At 52.5% G+C, this 18,396-nt stretch overlaps 1 protein-coding gene across 5 annotated transcripts in view; it reads right to left on the bottom strand.

The window, feature by feature from the left end:
- DLG3 (discs large MAGUK scaffold protein 3) overlaps positions 1-14,444 on the bottom strand; it is a 177,862-nt gene extending 163,418 nt beyond the window's left edge. For all 5 annotated transcript variants that reach the window (XM_048865169.2, XM_048865171.2, XM_048865173.2 and 2 more), the window contains exons 1-2: positions 14,048-14,444; positions 10,826-10,957 (exon numbers count right to left, since the gene is read on the bottom strand). In XM_048865169.2, the coding sequence (XP_048721126.1) occupies positions 10,826-10,957; positions 14,048-14,063 (148 nt within the window). In that variant the 5' untranslated portion in view covers positions 14,064-14,444. The remainder of the gene's footprint in view (positions 1-10,825; positions 10,958-14,047) is intronic.
- Between the last annotated feature and the right edge of the window lie 3,952 nt (positions 14,445-18,396).

Here is an 18,396-nt window from a genome sequence, read left to right as displayed (position 1 = left end):
AGGGGGGAAAGGAGCCTGGGTGACAATGGAAGCAGCCTGAGGAAGGAAGGGGGAGCCCAGGACCAGCCCCCCCAACACCTTTTGCCCTGTGACACCACAGGGCAGTGTCCCTCCAAGGCAGGTTTGTATCTGCGAACGGTGCCTAGCAGCAACGGACTGCAAGGAGGCCACCCAGTACTCCATAAGGATCACTGAAAAACTCCTGATCAGACTAGCTGGTTTTCAAGCAAGAATCCTGCAGAGGCTCAGATACTGAAACACACTCAGAGACTTCTGTTCCATGAACACCACGCTCTGCGGGTGTGCCCTCTGGCATACTCTTTGTACTGTGCCCGTTGCTGAGAGGTGGCTGTATCCAGCACACCCACCCACTACCCAAGCCAGACCGTCTCACAGCCCAGCAGAGGTCAGGTTATCCTGGGAGAGACTCATCCTCCCATTCATCAGCGCTTACAGCAGTAGCAGGAGCTGGTGTCAGTTTCCGAGGAGACAGGACACCAGCAAATCCACAGCAGTGGTCTTGCTGGAGAGGAAGACAAGGGCTACATAAGGCACTAATCCTCAGCAGCATCTGCAGTGATGCAGGGCAGCATGCGGTGGCTCTGGCTGGTTTCCGATGATTTCATAGGGACCACGTGCAGCACACGGGACGTACAAGGGGAGCAGAGGGCACCCAGCAGGAAGCAGGGTCAGTGCGCCAGGTGTGGAAGGGGAATCTGCAGATTGCCACCACTGGGGTAGGGCCTGCAGTAATGAAGTGATCAGGCTTCCAGGAAGCCCAGCAAGTCCTCCAGCACTAACTGCTCCACCGACACTGGAGTCTCAGTGACCACGTGTGTCCTGTGGGCCTTGCAGGCTGCAGCTCAGCAACCAGCCCACGAATGAGCTGTCGGGGCTGCTTCCTGCACAGCCTCTGCTGGGAACATCCGAGAGGCCAATTCCCAAGAGAGGCCTGGAATCAGGCTGCTCACGCAGCCACTGGCAGGAGGCTGAGTGGCCTCAGGATCACTAGCCCCAAACATTCAAACATCATGAGATGGGACCAAACAGAACGAGACTTTTAGTAGACGAGATTGGGCTTTTGGGGCTGTCTTCTAATTTTTGCACTCCCCTGTTCTCTGTGTGTGAAACAAGTACAGTGCTGCTGGCTCGGCCAGATGGAAGTGAGTAAGGCACTGTGGTCCCTGCTACAGAAGCTCTTGCCAGAGGCCCCAGCTGATATCAGGGCTCTGTTGTGGGAGACGCTGCACAAACACACATCAGAGACCCTCCCTGCCCCCTGCAGCTTACAGTCGAATGCAAAGTCTGGTAGCCAGCTTGTGACATGGGAACTGGAACAGGGACCAAACTAATTCCCTCTCGGGTCCACCCACCAGTCATTGCCTGGGAACGACTTTTAATCCCTGCTGAGCCGGACAAAATTCAAACCTGTGATAAACAGGTGAAAGACACCCTAGCACATTAGCAATGCTCTGAGGCTGCCAGTCTCCCAGGAGCACCGATGCTGCACCTCCGGGAATGAAGCGGCTGTTTGGAAAGATGAGGTTATTCAATCAAGTTCTTACCTTTCTGGAGCTCAGACACACAGGCAATGTTTCCCACAGGCCCCCCCTGAGTCTCAAACATACCCAGCCTGCCACAGCCTGTTCCTAGAGGGACAGCTCTCCCTTAGCTACACACGGCTAATAGAAAGGCAACAAGAAAACAATTGGCACATCCAGTTTCACTTCTACATACAATCCTGTGCAGACTAAAATACTCCCACAATATCTCTAGGGCCCTTATGCTAACTTTGGTACACAGAGATATTTGTTTGCAGGTGGAGAGTACAGACCTTTTCTGCTTCATCAATAGCTCTGCACTTACAATGCTGCCCCACTGCGAAGGCTGTTGAATTTCAGCGAAGACGGTGCCTGCGCTGACAGGAGGGATTCTCTCTTTGTGTAGGCAGCCAGGTTGACAGGAGAATTCTTCTGTGGACTAATGCTGTCTACACTGGGGCTAGGTCAGTTTAACTGTGGTGCTCAGGGGGCTGGATTTTTCATATCCCTGAGCGACATCCTTATACCAACCTAAGCTCCTAGTGTAGACCGGGCCTAAGAAACTGCTATCCTCTATGCAAGTCAGTCCAAACAGGGAGCCGGCATGCACATGCCAGTGGGTTACACAAGTATTTGTGAGACAGCACTGCGAAACTGAGCACTAGCATTCTTGGTTCTTCTTCCTGGCTCTGGGAGCAAATTGTGGACTAAGGTTACAAACATCACAGCCAAATGTGACCAAGCCTTTCTTTGGATTGTCTGCAGGGACTGAACCTGGGATCTCTGAACATAAAAGCATGAGCTTCTGCTGATGAGCTAAAGCAGCTCTCTAAGGGTACGTCTAGACTGCAATTAGATACCGGTGGCTAGCCCGTGCCATTGGACTCAGGCTCGCGAGGCTCAGGCTAAGGGGCTGTTTAACTGCAGTGTAGATGTTTGGGCTCAGGCTGGACCGCAGGCTCTAGGACCCTGCGAGCTTGGAGGGTCCCAGTGCTTGGGTTGCAAGCATTAACAGAGTCATAAACCACAACAGTCTAGAGAGTGACACAGAGCCACTCTTGTAGCGTAGAGTACACAAGCACCTAATTTAGCACAATCCTTCTGTGAGGCTATATGGCAAGGTGGCACCAAGTATGTTAGAAACCGGATTTCTGTTCCCAGTTCCGCCTAAAGTGACCAAGTGCAAGTACAACTACCTTCTTTGTAAAACTGGTGAATAATAGTTATCCCCCCAGGACTGAGACCCTGCCTCATACTAAGGATTGTGAATGTTACAGCACTATGAACAGCAGCTAGGAGAAGAGCTAGGTCGGGAATGTATGGCCTCTGGGATAGCAGTTTAGTACACCTCCCCCTATACTACATGGTACTGTGGGGCAGCCTCTTCCTCCCCACACAAAATCACATACAGACTGCAGTTTTTGAATCATCATGAGACTCCTGAAGCAGGGGCCAAAATCTCATTATTTGTGGCTGTTCCCATGGTCCCCTAGGTCCCTGAGTGCCTGAACTGTTCCCTGGGCAATTTCACTACAAATCACACACTTGGCTCACCAGCAGGCAAAGGCCTCAAACACATTAAGAAAAAGGCCAGGAGGCAAGAGGCAGCAAATCCTGTTTTCCCTGCTCATGGCCAAGCCATTTCTTTTGTGCCTGAGCCCAGGGCTCATGCACTCCCGAGCAGCACTCTGTCCGGAAATAACCGCCCTCTCCCACAGTGACTCTCAGCCAAGCACAGGCTGTTCCTGGCACAGAGCCGGACACAACTCAGCCCCCACCAGTCACTCCCGAAAGCAAGCAACCCCGTCCTAGCTCGGTAGTGACCCACACAATCCCTGAGCAGAAGGCCTGTTCGCTGGGATGCACTAGCAGAGGAAGGCAGGTGCCATCCAGGTCCTGCAGGAGTGTGAGTGCCCCAGTTCTGAGGACAGACACATGCTTTTGGGTCCCCCACAGGGCACACACGAGGCCTAAAGAAAGCAGCCACCACATTCCTGAAAGCATGCAAAGTGACAGACCAACTCCTCAGCCCAGCACTGTCTGAGCCAGGGCAGGTGCCCTTCTCTGAGGCTGCGCAGAGCCCAGCCAAGTGGGGCTGCCAAGCTGCCTGGGCACTAACCAAACAAAGAATAATGCCACTCCTCCCTTGGGATAGCTCACTGCCAACCCCACGGATTTACGCACATGTTGGGTTCCAAGCTGGAGAAACACCACCCCAACGGGAAAGTGACCAGAGAGACGGAAAATCGATTGGGACTGAAACTGCCTCGTCTCTCCCAGAGTACACAGCCCCACTGGCTGCTGCCACCACCACGGCCAATAAAGCCGGATTCCACCCAGGCTGCTACAGCCTGAGCCCCATTTTCACAGGTTCATGTTATCACGAACCCTCGCCGAGTCACTTTGTATTTAGACTTTCTACTGTGCTAGCCCCTAGGTGCCCTGGCTGGGGCTTAGGACCCCAATTTTCAAGGCACTGTTCATACCTGTAGTAGGACGACAGTCCCAGACTGAAAGAGCCTATAATTTATGCATGTGATGAGACAACGGCTGATGGATAAAACGAATACATGGAGTGGAGAAGAAGGTACACAGCGAAGCTGCCCTGGGCAACGTATTGAGTAGCAGCGTCTGCACATATACACCTGCGTGTCATATGATTTGTCTGTCGACTGTAGGAGCTCCACTCCTGCTCACAGGGACTCAGTGACCCATCACTGGATTTAGATTTATTCCAAACCAGCTAGACCCTCAGAGAGGACTCTGGAAACCTGGCTCGTGAACAAACATTGTGGATTTCAAATGTATTTGATATGGAAATTCCAGCTAATTCACCAGGGCCTCCCTGCTGGACTCTCAGCCTCTCCCCCTGTTTTGAGCCAGACTACACAGGAATATAGCTGAACGCCACCCCTGCGTGAACAAAACACCACCAACCAGTTTATCTTTACACCTCCTGCTGACACCACGGTGCCCCCTGACCTGCTGCAGCATGTTCTGCTCCCCTCCCTTTGCTGAGGAGGAGGAAGGCCCTGCATTCCTCTCCAAAGCCATGGAACAGCTCTGTCATTGTTCCCAGGACAATCATTCATAGCTCCTGTCTCCCAGGGAGGGAAGACAGAGCTCCTGGAACCTGGCAGAAAAGGAAAGAGGGGCAGAATGCAAGGAGTTAGTGGGGCAGGAGAGGAGAGACTAAGGAGAAGACCCTCTGTTGGATTGCTGTGTGGGAAACAGGTTCTGGGTGCAGCTATGTGTGATAAAGATGCGAACTGCCTAGGTAATATGGTGAGGTGAATCTCAGAAATGCCTGAAAGAGAACTGGTTGGCATTAATTACCATGACAGGTTTTCCTGAGAATGGATAGATGGATCCTCCAGGCTCTCACTACCTGGTCAGAGCTAACCGGATGCTTTTGAGCTCTCACTTGTACCACAGTTTACTCAGGTTTCAGAGTAACAGCCGTGTTAGTCTGTATTCGCAAAAAGAAAACAAGTACTCCTTTTCTTTTTACAGTTTACTCAGAAGATTTCATACAAGCTTGAGACACATCTCTGAGGTCTGGGGGAACAGCAGAGTAGGGGCATTTCTTCTCTTTCCAAGGGACTGGGGAATCAGACATCCCTTTAAGAGACCTCTGAAGACACTTTGGAATTGCTGCACATTTCCCTTGAGGTCTGGAGTCTCTAGGCATCTGGCAGGTGGAATTAAAAGGGGAAGAGTTCAGATAGGGAGCTCCTGTGTCTCACTGAAGATTATTTCTGCTGTAAATTGTTCCCTGGTATTGTCTTTATATTTTTGTATCTTAAGAGCCAATCATAACTAGTTCCTGCCCAGAATTTATCCTGATCTGGTACGACACAAAGCAGAGCAGCCTCTGGGTTCGAGATGTCAAATTATTTCTGTTTTTTAAAAAAATCCTTCACCAAGGCGTTACATTTTTAAATGGCCTCATTTTTATGTAATCCACAAAATTATTATATATTTGTTGTTCCCACTGCTGGCTCCATACAGAACTAAAATTAATGGTAGCTTGGGTACAAGTGATCATGACTTGATCACATTTATAATGTGCAAGCAGAATAAAATTTAGACGAGTAAGATATACACTTGGCAGTTTAAAGGTCCAGTTTCACAAAGCTGAAAATAATTATGAGCCAAATTGGCCATGAGGAAGAATTTGTTCAGAAAAATATGAAAGATAATTGGAAATAATTTAAGGACACCTTACTAGATGCCTCAAAAGCCACAATCAAGCAGAAGGCTGTACTGGTTCAAAAAAAGACCTGGTTTGGAGGGGAAGTGCATGCAGCTATAAAAAAAATACTAACAAATGAAAGAAGGGGGAAATTGATAGTTATGAATATAAATGACATGTGTTAGGAATGGAAGAAAATTGATAAGGAAAGCAAAAGAGACACAAGGAGAAATCTATGGGCAGCACAGTTAAGGACACTCAGAATTTTTAAAAATGTATTATGAACAAAAAGAATCTGACAATGGTGTTGGTCTATTTCTAGACAGAAATAGTAAAATTATCAATAATAATTGGCAGAAGTGTTCAACAAATATTTATTTTCTGTATTTCAGGGAAAAAACAGATGATATAGTCTCATCACATGGTGATGATAACACTCCTTCCATTCCACTAGGATCTCTGGGGGATGTTAAACAGAAGCTACTAAAGTCAGACATTTTTAAATCAGCAGGTCCAGATAACTGGCAGCCAAGGGTTTTAAAAGAGCTGGCTAAGGAGCTTGCTGGACTGGTAAAGGCGATTTTCAATAAGTCTTCGAGCACTGGGGAAGTTCCAGAAGACTGGAAGAAAGCGAATGTGGTGTCAGATGGGATGACCCAGGCAATTATAGGCCTACCAGCCTGACACCAATCCTGGGCAAGAGAATGGAGTCGCTGATATGGGACTTGCTGAATAAAGAATTAAAGGGGAGGGTAATGTAATTAATGCAAATTAGCATGGGTTTATGGAAAATAGATCCTGCCAAACTAACCTGGTATCTTTTTTTGATGAGATTACTAGTTTGGTTGATAAAGGTAATAGTGTTGATGTAATGTCCTTAGCCTTCTCTAAAGTGTTTGACTTGGTACCACACAACATAGAATCATAGAATATCAGGGTTGGAAGGGACCTCAGGAGGTCATCTAGTCCAACCCCCTCCTCAAAGCAGGACCAATCCCCAATTTTTGCTCCAGATCCCAAATGGCCCCCTCAAGGATTGAACTCACAACCCTGGGTTTAGCAGGCCAATGCTCAAACCACTGAGCTATCCCTCCCCCCAAAGAACATTTTGATTACCCAACTAGAACGATATAAAATTACCATATTGTTGTATGCAGTGTTGTACCTGTGTTGGTCCCAGGATATTAGGGGGACAAGGTGTGTGGACCAACTTCTGTTGGTGAGAGGGACAAGCTTTCGAGCTACACAAAGCTCTTCTTTAGGTCTGGGAAATGTACTCAGAGTGTCACAGCCAAATACAAGGTGGAACAGATTGTTTATCATAAGAAAATGTAAATGTATACAACTAGGAACAAAGGATGTGGACCCTACTCACAGGATGAGGGACTCCACCCTGGGAAGCAGTGACTCTGAAAAACAAGATGTTGGGGTCATGGTAGATAATCAGCTGAACATGTGACGCTGTGCCCAAAAGAGCTAATGCAATCCTGGGATGCATAAACAGGGGTAGAGAGGTTATTTTACCTCTGTATTTGGCATTGGTGCGACCACTGCTGGAATACTGTGTCCAGGTGTGGTGACCACAATTCAAAATGATGTTGATAAATCGGCCACAGTTCAGAGAAGAGCCATAAGGGTGAGTAAAGAATTAGAAAACATGCCTTATAGTCACAGGTTTCAGAGGAACAGCCGTGTTAGTCTGTATTCGCAAAAAGAAAAGGAGTACTTGTGGCACCTTAGAGACTAACCAATTTATTTGAGCATGAGCTTTCGTGAGCTACTGCTCACTTCATCGGATGCATACCGTGGAAACTGCAGAAGAGATTATATACACACATGGTCTCTGTGTGTATATAATCTCTTCTGCAGTTTCCACGGTATGCATCCGATGAAGTGAGCAGTAGCTCACGAAAGCTCATGCTCAAATAAATTGGTTAGTCTCTAAGGTGCCACAAGTACTCCTTTTCTTCCATGCCTTATAGTGTAGTCTATACTCAAGGATCTCAATCTATTTAGCTTAACAAACAGAAGGTTAAGGGGTGACTTGATTACAGTCTATAAGTACCTACTTAGGAACAAATATTTAATAATGGGCTCTTCAATCTAGCAGAAAAAGATATAGTATGATCCAATGGCTGGAAGGTGAAGCTAGACAAATTCAGACTGGAAATCAGGTGAAATTTTTAACAGTGAGAGTAATTAAATATTGGAACAATTTACCAAAGATCATGGGGTGGTTTCTCCATCACTGACAATTTTTACCCCAAGACTGGATATTTTTCTCAAAGCTCTGCTCTAAGAATTATTACGGGACAGTTCTGTGACCTATGTTATGCAGTAGGTCAGACTAGATGATCACAATGGTCCCTTTTCGCCTTGGAATCTATGAGTCTATGAAAACAGAACACTCTTCTTAGATGGTTATACATGTGGTATCAAACAGCTAACTCTTCTTTTTAATGCCCAGAAAACTACCATGTGTCCCCACTGAGCAAGCCACAATAGTCTTAGCAGAGATCCCTGCCCAAGCAGAAAGCCTCTTGACGAGGATCAGTTTATCAGAGGAAAAGACAGCAGCAGGGAGCGATTTCCCTAGCCCCTTCTGAAGGAGGAGGTGAGAATCATCTATAGCAGCGGTTCTCAAACTGTGGGTCATGACCCTGTTTTAATGGGGTTGCCAGGCCTGGTGTTAGCCTTGCTCAGGCCTGGAGCTGAGGCCGAAGCTGAAGCCCAAGCCCCACTGCCCAGGGCTGAATCCTGAGGGCTTCAGGTTATAGGCCCTACATCTGGCTTTGGCCCCCCCATCCGGGGTGGAGGGGCTTGGGTGGGCTCAGGCTTCAGTCCCCGTCCAGGGGTCATGTAGTAATTTTTGTTGTCAGAAGGAGGTCACAGTCCACTGAAGTTTGAGAACCCCGGAAATATAGGCAGGTTGGATTTCAGTCTGGTGGGATACAGTTAGAGATGCCATCCAAACAAAGTGTACTCCTCAGGCCTGGAAATGGGAGGTGGAAAGACATTACTGGCCACAGTGTTCTCTCTCTGTTCAAAACACCTGTTCTTCTCTATAGCCTGAGCCAACATGACTCAGCAAATGGAGCCACATCCTCACCACACAGTAGCCCATGAGCCACCGCACCTGGGCGCTGACAAGCACCTGACTATGCTGTGCCTGCAGGGCCCAAGCAGTCACATGGAGTGGGAGCGAATGAGGCAGCAGTGTGTCCCTGGGCATGCCCAACAGAGGGTCCATCCATCTCCATGGAAAACAGCAGGAAAGGAGGTAGGAGACAGCGTCCTAGAAATACCCGTCCTGCCTCACCAGCTTCACATGCACCATCATTAACCATTCATAGTAATTCATTTAGGAAGACAGGAGGAAGGCCCCAGGAATTAGAGTGTTAGGCTGTGTCTCAAGAAACCCTAGTTCAATTCCCTGCTCTCCCGCAGACTTCATATATGACCTCGGCTTAGGCAGATCACTTAGCTTCTGTGTGCCTCCATTCTCCTCTCTACCATGGGGAGGCTAGCAGTTCCTGCCTCACCAGGTGTGTGAGGGGACATGCATTAAAGATCATGAGGAGCTCAGGTACTAGGGTGATAGGGGCCATTCAAGTATCTTAGAGAGAGGCCAAGTTAATTTAAGTTAGATGCCCACAAACAGACGGTGGTTCTCACACACATATTTATTATTCTAGCTTATTAGCAAACGAATTCCTGCAGATACCTTTTGGTCTCTGGCTCATTGGAGCATTCAGAATTGGAGTTGTGTTAATGTTCATTGGACACATAAGTCACATGGTAGGGTTTGTGCACCCCAAGGGTTACTGTTAAAATCAGGTTTCTGCCAGTCATGAGCTCAGAATTTAGTTTGTGTGAATAGTCTGTAGTAATCATTTAAAATTTGCTTCAAAATTTGCAGGAACAGTCCTGGCCATTAATTTGTTTGCTAGAAAATTCATTGGAAGTGAACAGGAAAGAGGCATGAAAGTAGGAAGTTGGTGTGTGTAAAAATTCAACAGGATATCGGTGGGAGTTTCTCTCATTGTATTTGTCTAGTTTCTGATAAGACTCCAGCTGCACTGATGTAATGCCAGGGGGGTGCCGCGCTGAGATCCAAGGAAGGGGAAGGCATTCTGAGTCCTCTGACCTGCAAGATGGGGCTGCCTATTATAGCCATTTCTTGTGTATAGTTCTTTTCCCTCAACACATCGTATTCCTTGCAAATACTCCAGGTTCGGAGTTCCTGAAAGTCAGGGCTGCATTGGGAGCTGCTTTCCCAACCCTGTGAAATATTATCTTCAATAGGAAGCAAGTGGAGAAAAACCTACTTCTCCCCAAGGGATGATAATAAGAATAGAGAGAAGCGATGCCAACACAAGCAGGCTTTGTGTGTCAGGGCTGGGAGGGAAAGGTGCATAAAACTCCATCACATGATCCATAGCTGCTGGGCCATAAACACCATCATGTTTGAACACTGCAAGGAGTGCTTTATAAAACTTCAAGGCCCCTTAACATGCACTGCCCTGGGCATCCTGGGGTGAAAAAATCCACATTGCCCTACAAATCGGCAGTGAAAAAGAAAGACCGAGGCATCAATTAGAAGGTTAAGACCAGTCAGTGAAAGGAGCATTCTGGGAATCGTAGTCCACAGGACCTGTGCGTGACCTGCTTTGCCTTTCACTATTACCGTTACTGTCTCACAGGTTAAGCCACTTAACAGCTCCAGCTGTGCTGAAGCTTTGAGCTCTTTCACATGCTTGAATGGAATCGTTCTGTGCCACTGTACAGCCACATTAGGAGGGTACTGAGCTCAGGTCTCTGACTCCTGCAGACAAAGGGCGGTTCCAGGGCTCTTCCCAGGCCCCAGGCCCCAGACAGAGTGTAGAAAAGCCTTGACACATGAGCTGCAGAAAGTTCCTTAGAACTCACTCCCCCGAGGAGCTGGGCTCCTGCCGCAGACACTAGGAGATCAGAGCCCGGGTCCCCAACATCCTCACCCTGAGAGGGGCAGGTTACGCATGTGTGTCAGCCACCGAGTGGCTGTTCAGTGCGAAGCCAGCAGTCAGCTCACTAGGTGGAAGGTGCTTACCCAGCAGGGCCTGAAAGAGGTCACTTCGGAAGATGTGCGAGACCTTTCCAATAGAGGCCTTCAACTGCTGCTCCTCTGGAGCCCTCAGAGTGGTTTGGTACCTGGTCAGAATCGCCACGGCTCGTTGAGTGTCTGGGGAGACAGCACAGGAGAGCCCTCAGACTTCATCAGACCATCATGTAACACATCGCATCACCCACAACTATACAGAATAGCACGTCACCACACATCACTGCCCCCTGGCCCTTCTCTGGACCCACACCAGGAAGGGGTCTGCCACCCAGCAGATTCAATCCCTGCCATCAGGGAGCCCTCAGGCACACCACTGACAGTGGGCCAGACCCTGCACCGCTGATTTACCAGGCAGTGAAAGACAAAGGGTTGCTGCTGAAGCCAGGCACAAATTATGGAACCTGTGGTTCTGTGGGTCTGATTCCTTTGAGCCCGAAGGTAAGAGACTGGACAGACTGTACCCACCTAACCCAAACACACTGGAATTACACTGCAACCCCAACCCTCAGCATCTGGCCCTAAGGCCGACAGGGCAATCCTGGGGGTGCCCCTAGCTGCACTGCATGCTGGGACCCCACGTCTCCACAGGAGTGGGGGGGGGGGTGAATGTGTCTGGCTGCATTGCATCCTGGGACTCACTCTCCATGTGAGGCCACTCACTGGCAGGGGAGAGCAGCCACAAGCTAGGGCAGTTATGCACAATGGGTGTTGCCTGCTGGCTCCCCCCAAGCCATGGCTGGCTCTCAGCGGGGCTGGGTTTGGACATCCCCCTGCTCCCCAAGCAGGTCTTTGGCAGACAGAGGCCGAGCCTGCTCTGAGCTGCCTGACGGGATTGAGGCACTTAGGCAGAGGTGGCCATGGGGGAGCCAAGGGCAGGGATAGCAGGGGCCTGATCCATTTCCATCTGGAGAGCTGAATGTTTCTCTGGACGAGTTCCTTGCGCCATCAGCCCAGCTCTATAGCCCGACGCCGGCCAGCTCCTGTAGTTCTGCAGCAGCCCCTTGTCCTAGCAGGGCAACGGATCTCACACAAACAAGAAGGTTTCTCACAGACCTTGGGCTGGTCCCATCCCTGTCAGCAAATGTTTCCCTTTGTTTGGAGGCAGCAGGAAAAACAAAGGACTTCTGTGTGGGGGAGGAGGTGAGGGGGGAGGTCGGGGCACATCTCTGGACCTAGGAACTCATGTAAAAGGGTTGATCTGCCTTGCTAGTCCTGAGGCATCCAGTGCTCATAGCAGGGGACAGAGCACAGAACAAGGGGATCTGTGTCCCTGAGAGCCTAGACTCGGGGCACCTGGGGTCCCTGCTCCCATTCTCTGGGCCTGGGGATTTCTGCAGGGATGCGATCCCGGGGGTAGACAGAAACACCCCCACCCCCATTCTCCTATTGGCGGGAAAAGGAAGGTGGTTTTGTCTGTGTCACCTTCCTACACTGGTGTATTGCAGGCCCCAGAAGGGAAAGAGGAAGCATTGAAGCATGAATAAGCCTTAATGCAAACAGAGTCCTTCCCCTCCCAGAGCCGGTGAGAGGCTGAGATCTCCTGGGACGCCAGCTGGATTTATTGGGTTTGCAAGGGATTCCAGGCTCCTGCCAGCCCTGGAACCTAAAACCCCTCCGCCTACAGAACCAGTTCAGCCTGGGCACACCACTCTGCCCAGCTCACCCTTCCCCGGCCAGAGGGTCAGTCTTTGTAGCCTGTTCACTCCCTGGCCTGGCTGCTGAGACTAACACCAGCGGAGCCAGGGAGGGCCAGTGTGACGAGGCTGTCTGCCCCCTGAGTGGACAGAGAACCAAAACTCACGCTGCTTTGGCTGTGGAAAGCGCATGAGCCCAGGGGACTCTGAGTCACATCCCTCCCCTGCGAGGCTGCACGGAAAGGGGCTCCGGTACTGTCTGGGCGTGACAGATAGAGTGCACTGAACCCTGCACAGGCAAACGGGCACCACGTGGGTGCTGGTGGGGAGGGATGCATCCCACAAAACAGAACCTCTGCAACTGCCCAGAATCGCCTTCTTCCGTGACAATTGGGTCCCACTTTGACCTCGCTCCCATGCGGTCACGTACAATCAAAAACGAACGCAGCCTAAATTGGGGGGGGGGGGGGGCTCTCACCACACCAGCCCAGGAGGAGGGGAGGGCCATGTCCCCAGAGTGGAGGAGGAAGAGGGTGTTCCCCCTTAGACGGCAGACAAAACGACTCCAGGGAAACATTCACACGACCGCCCCATGAGGCCTGGTGGATGCAGTAGTGACCGGGAAGAGCTGAGCCCAGAGCCCTGGTGCCTCCCGCCCGCTATTGAAGGGCTAAAGGCCTGAGCTCCCGCCTGCAGCAGGGGCACAGCCCAGGGGGGTGAGCACACAGCTGACCCCCAGGCACAGCTGCCTGCTCAGGCCCTCAGCACCCTGAGACCAGCAGGACCCTGCCAGGGCCAGCGCCCGTGGCCCAGTCCGTGCCCAGGGTCTCTGGGCCTCGCTCGCGCGGAGGCTGTCCAAGCACGGTGGGCCACTGCAGCCTGCGCCTCGCCACGGCTGGCTGGCCAAGGTGCCCTGGCTGACACGCCTAGGGCGGCCTCTGGGCCTTTTCCGGCCAGGCGCGGCCTGGCAGCCCGGCAGGCCCCTGGGCGCTAGCCCCACGCAGGGGCTCGGGGCAGCCAGGGAGCTTTTGCACCCGCGCTGGTGCTGGGGCGGAGCTAGGAACTGGGGGCCAGGAGGAGGGGGAGGGGGTCGCTCTTGCAAGTAGTGCAGGAGGAATTGCAGAGGCTCCCCAGGGCAGAGCACCCCAGGGCAGGGCTCAGCTACGCCAGCCCCAGTCAGGGCAGCTCCTCCGGTTTCCTACCTGCCAGTGACCCGAACTCGCCCATGCTCTGGGAGCCCAGTGGGGTTCGCCCCGGGCAGAGCCGCTCGGCAGCCAGAGCCCATCCTCACTCAGAGGTGTCGCTGGGCCCCCGCACGGCTCTTGGGTCCTGGGGACAAGGAGCCAGCTCTGCCCAGCCCGGGGCAGCTGGGAAACCGGCTTTACTTGCGCCTGGCTCTGAAGTCTCAAAGCCGCAGCCAGGTGTCTAATCAGAGCTCCTTCTCTCTGGGTCTGGGGTCTTGCCAAGGCAGCTCTGGGCCCTTGGCAGCTCTACGCCCCCCTCGCCACCCCCAGGGCCAGGTGTCTCCTGCCCTCGCCCCAGTGGGCTGGCCAGGGCTCGGGCCTCCCGTCCTTACCTTGCCTACTGATCATCTCTCCTCTGGGCAGGGCTGCAGGTCCCTTTGCAGCGGTTTCCTCCAGTGCTTGTGGCCCCAGGAGCCTGCCCTCATGTCAGCCCCACGGGCCGGTCCCTGGAGGGGGCTAGCGGCTGGGACCCCCGGGCCTGGCCCTGCCACGGGAAAGCGATACAAGGACCTGGCTGCCTCCTTCCCCAGCTCCAGCCGCAAAGGCTCCTGCTGCCTGGGACCTGGCCCTCTCCCCCCGGCTACCCCCCAGCCTGGCCAGTGCTGGGACCGTGCCCCGGGGCAGCCCCAGCTGAGCCCCTCGGGCCGGGCACAGGCCAACGCTGCCTGCCAGGGCAGTGGTGAGCCGAGGCTCCCTGCTGTCGCCCCGGGCTGTGTGTGGAGTGGAGTGGAGGGGGCTGGGCTGGGCTCAGGGGCGGGCCCAGCCATGGAGCGAGGGCTGGCCTGCCTGGCTGCCCGGGGGCCCTGGCCTGCAGGGAAGGGGGGCCTGCAGCCACTGCTGGGCGCTGCCCCCCAGGCCTGGCCCCGCACGGCCCAGCCCGGCCGGCCTCCCTCAGCCCTTCAGGGCTTGCCCTAAAGTGGGTGCTGGGCTGGGCCGGGCATTAACCCCGGCGCTGCCAGAGGAGAGGGAAGCCAGGCCCTGCAGCCAGTGGGGGGGGGCTCAGTCCAGCCAGGCATGGGACTTAGGGAACCAGGCACCCCAATATTAGGGGCGTCGCATACGCAGGCACCTGTAACTCCCTCCCCCAGAAAAAAACGGTCGCAATTTTTCACACTTGCCGCCTGGTCACCCGCATGCTGTGGTCCCCAAACTTTTTACCTCGTGCCCCCCCATTACCCCTGTCCATGCCCCACCCCCCAAGCCAGGGCTGGGAGTGGGGCTGCAGCTCTGCGAGGGGAGGGACACAGACAGGGGTAAGAGCTGGGGGCAAGGCCAGGAGCGGAGTGGAGTGGCACTCCCACCCCATCCCCCTGTGGGGGCTTGCCCAGGCCCCAGCTGCTCCCCCCCTAACATTCCTCTGTGCCCTCCTGGGGAGTGCGCCCCACAGGTTGGGGGCCTCTGCCCTAACAGGACTTCACCAAAACCACGGCACATAATTGGACCTCACCCCAACTAGTGCAAGCTGGCCTGGGAATTAAGGGTAAGGGGGGGGTGCACGTTGGGGGCCGTTAGCAGAGCTAGGGGAAGCCCACGGCTGGGATAACAAGGGGGTCATGGGTCAGGCCTGAGGGGCACTGGCAGAGCTCTGGGCAGAGCAGTCCAGGGCTGAGGGTCAGGATCGAGGGGTGAAAGGAGGGCAGACCTGGGGTGCTGGAACAATGTGTGCAGTGTGGGTGCTGAGAGCCATTGAACCAAACTGTAAACCCTGCACGTGATGGAAACCACTTCAAGCCAGGGTATGTGGCCAACCCCCAGCGCCCCTAGTTCCAGCATCTATAGGCAGAACTGAGAGGGGAAGATGGACAGTGTGATGATCTCCCACATCCAGCCTGGTTAACACTCAGTTCAAGGGGATGGAGAGAACTCAAAAGGCAGCACAGCAGGAAGCCAGGGATGGAGACTCAAGGGTGCCATCAGCACAACTCTTAGCTGGAGGCCTGTGGCCCAGCATGAGGCACACAGGGAGAGCGGGCTGCCAAAGTGCAGGGCTGCAGTCTGGGACAATAAGACTCCATAAGCTAGGCTGCTGAGATACAGGACCCCACTGCTATGGGGAGGGCAGCAGTTGGACTGGAATGGATTCGAGAGCTGCAGCTTCGAGTACAGCAGAGCAAGGCAGCTGCCAGGGGTTCCTAAGCATGCTGGTTCTTAGAGCAGACCTGGGCAGTGGCCCTAGGGGTGCAGGAAGGAGAGCCCAGGATGGATCTAGGAAGGAGGTGTGTTCCCTCCCTCCCAACTATTGCCTCTGCTCACTGTCCCTCACAGCGTTCACCTCTCCTCTGTACCAAGCTGCAGCAACTGAGAACAAGATGGTTGCTTAACCTTCCTCCAGAGAGAGGGTGCTTAGACATTGAAAGGTGCAGTACATAGAAAACAGAAGGTATCAGAACTTCATACACTCAAGAAGAGATGGATGAGAGCCAGCTCCTAGGCCTGTGCACCCTCCCCAGTGCAGAGAGAGCATTTTACAGGGAGTACAGCAGGAACCCAGACGAACTGGAAAGTTGCCTGCACAGGTTGGAAAGTGTTCTGGTGCCCAGCCCATTCACAACTTCAGCTTCTGAGGTGCACACTCAGTACCTCTGCACACTGCTAAATTCAGACCTATTTTCTCTGGAGCTGGGCTATTACTAGGTCACACAGCTTCCCATGTCTGGAGCAAGGGGGCAGTTCGACAGGGGCCCTAGAAATTTTGCTGTCAGGGGAATCCTCCTTTCCCTCCTTGTGCTCACACTTCCCAGAGGCCAGTTGATTCAGGCAGAGGCCCAAGGCCCAGCTCCAGCCCCAACTCCGCATGCTGATGTAAGCAGTGTCAGGATGAGCTCCACCCTGACATCTGGTGGTGAGGTGTGGCAAGTTGTGGAAAAGAACTTCAGGGGCCGATCTCATTTGCATAGGCACACCCACCCCGCCTAGAATGAGGCCACAGCTGCCCAAATGGTCACTTTGGCTGCTGTGGGATCCCCAGTGTCTCTGTTATTGGGGCAGGAAGAATAAATTATTACCCTGATTATGGGAATCAAGGACAATGGAACTGTACTTGGCCTTTTGTTATAATGGAGGGACTCGCCATCAACTAAATAGCACTCGCTAGGCAAGGGACATGGGTTCCAAAACTCTGAATTGAGAGAGGTTGGGGATAGGTATTAATACTTGGTGATATGGGTCCCCACATGCTAATTGCACTCCCTTCTCTCTCCACTGTGGAATATCAGAGCTAATTTTGATTCCATTAGGAGTCTAGTTACAGGCTGCTGAGCTGAATTCACTTTGGGCCAATGGTGGACCAGCATTGAGGCTCCCCTACTACAAGCTGAAATCACAAAAGAGCTAAACTTACTAAGAGCTGAAATCACTGAGTGTTGTGTTAAGTAGTGGGGGAGCCTGAAGATATATGGTGGAGCAGTTTGCAGGACGGTGAGCAGAGCGGCTGGTGGAGCAGAGCAGTTTGTTAGATGCCTAGAGCAGCCCATGGGGTGGCTGGTAGAGCGGAGCCCCATGGAGAGGTGGGGTCATCAGCTTTGGACCATGTAAGATGCCCCTTAACTCCCCCACCCTCCAATCTCCACCCAGGTTGGGAGGTAAAACTCTGCAGAGTTTTGAACTCTGGGGCTGCCCTGACCAGGGACAGAGACTTTTGGGTCGTTGGACTTTTGGGACTTTGGGTTGCTGGACTCAAGAACCAAAGGGAAAGGACATGCCCCAATTTGCTTGGGGTGGGTTTGTGCTCATGGGTTGTGTTATGAATCCTGTTGGTGGTGTTTCCCCAACATAATGCTACATTGTTTCTGTTATTAAAAGGCTTTTTGTTACACTCAGACTATGTGCTTGCGAGAGGGGAAGTATTACCTCTTAGAGGCACCCAGCGGGGGTGGTATATATTTGTCCCAGGTCACTGGGTGGGGGCTCAAGCCGGTTTTGCATTGTGTTATTGGAATGGATCCCCTAGATACTGAACCCGGCCCTTGTTGCTGCCAACTCTGGCAGGCAGAAGGGTTACACTTAAACCCTCTGCCATCAGAGCTTGTACTGGAAATAACTTTAAATAGGACACTTGTCACTACTGAGCCTGTTCCCACTCCATTGTCCCTCCCCTGAGCTTGGAGTGTTTTAACTATAATGGGGTGAGGGATTCTCTTATTGGACCTTTGTTGGTGAGAGACAAAACTTTGGAGCTACCGTGAGCTCTTGTGCAGGCCTGGGAAAGGAACTCCGTGTCCCAGCTCAGTACAAGAGTGAACAGATAACTACGTATGCTAAGCTAGCACATGTTCTAAGGCACCAGTCAAGGTACAGGGGCCTGTTAACACCCCCCAGTCACAGGACCAAGATGGGGGTTAGTAGGTTAAAGATCATTGTAATGAGCTGTAACTCCAGCACCTCTGTTCAGTCCATGATTTGTAGGGTCTAGCCAAGTTACGAATTTAAGCTCCCAGGCTTGTCTGTTGAAGGTCATGCACAGGTTTCCTTCGAGGATGAGGACTGATAGGTCAGATACAGAGGGGTCTGCGAAGCTTGTCTCTCTCCCTAGCAGCAGTTGGTCCATTAACATTGCCTCACCCCCCTTGTCTCTCGGCTACAATACCGCAGTAACTAGAGGTGCCTGTTCCTTGTTTCGGCACTAGGTGGTGGGGACACAACACAAATAGCACAGCTCACATGTTTGCTTTTCCCAGCCTTA

Source organism: Caretta caretta, chromosome 9 (genome assembly GCF_965140235.1).
Source record: "Caretta caretta isolate rCarCar2 chromosome 9, rCarCar1.hap1, whole genome shotgun sequence".
NCBI classification, from domain to species: domain Eukaryota; kingdom Metazoa; phylum Chordata; order Testudines; family Cheloniidae; genus Caretta; species Caretta caretta.
This window is presented reverse-complemented; position numbering and strand designations above follow the sequence as displayed.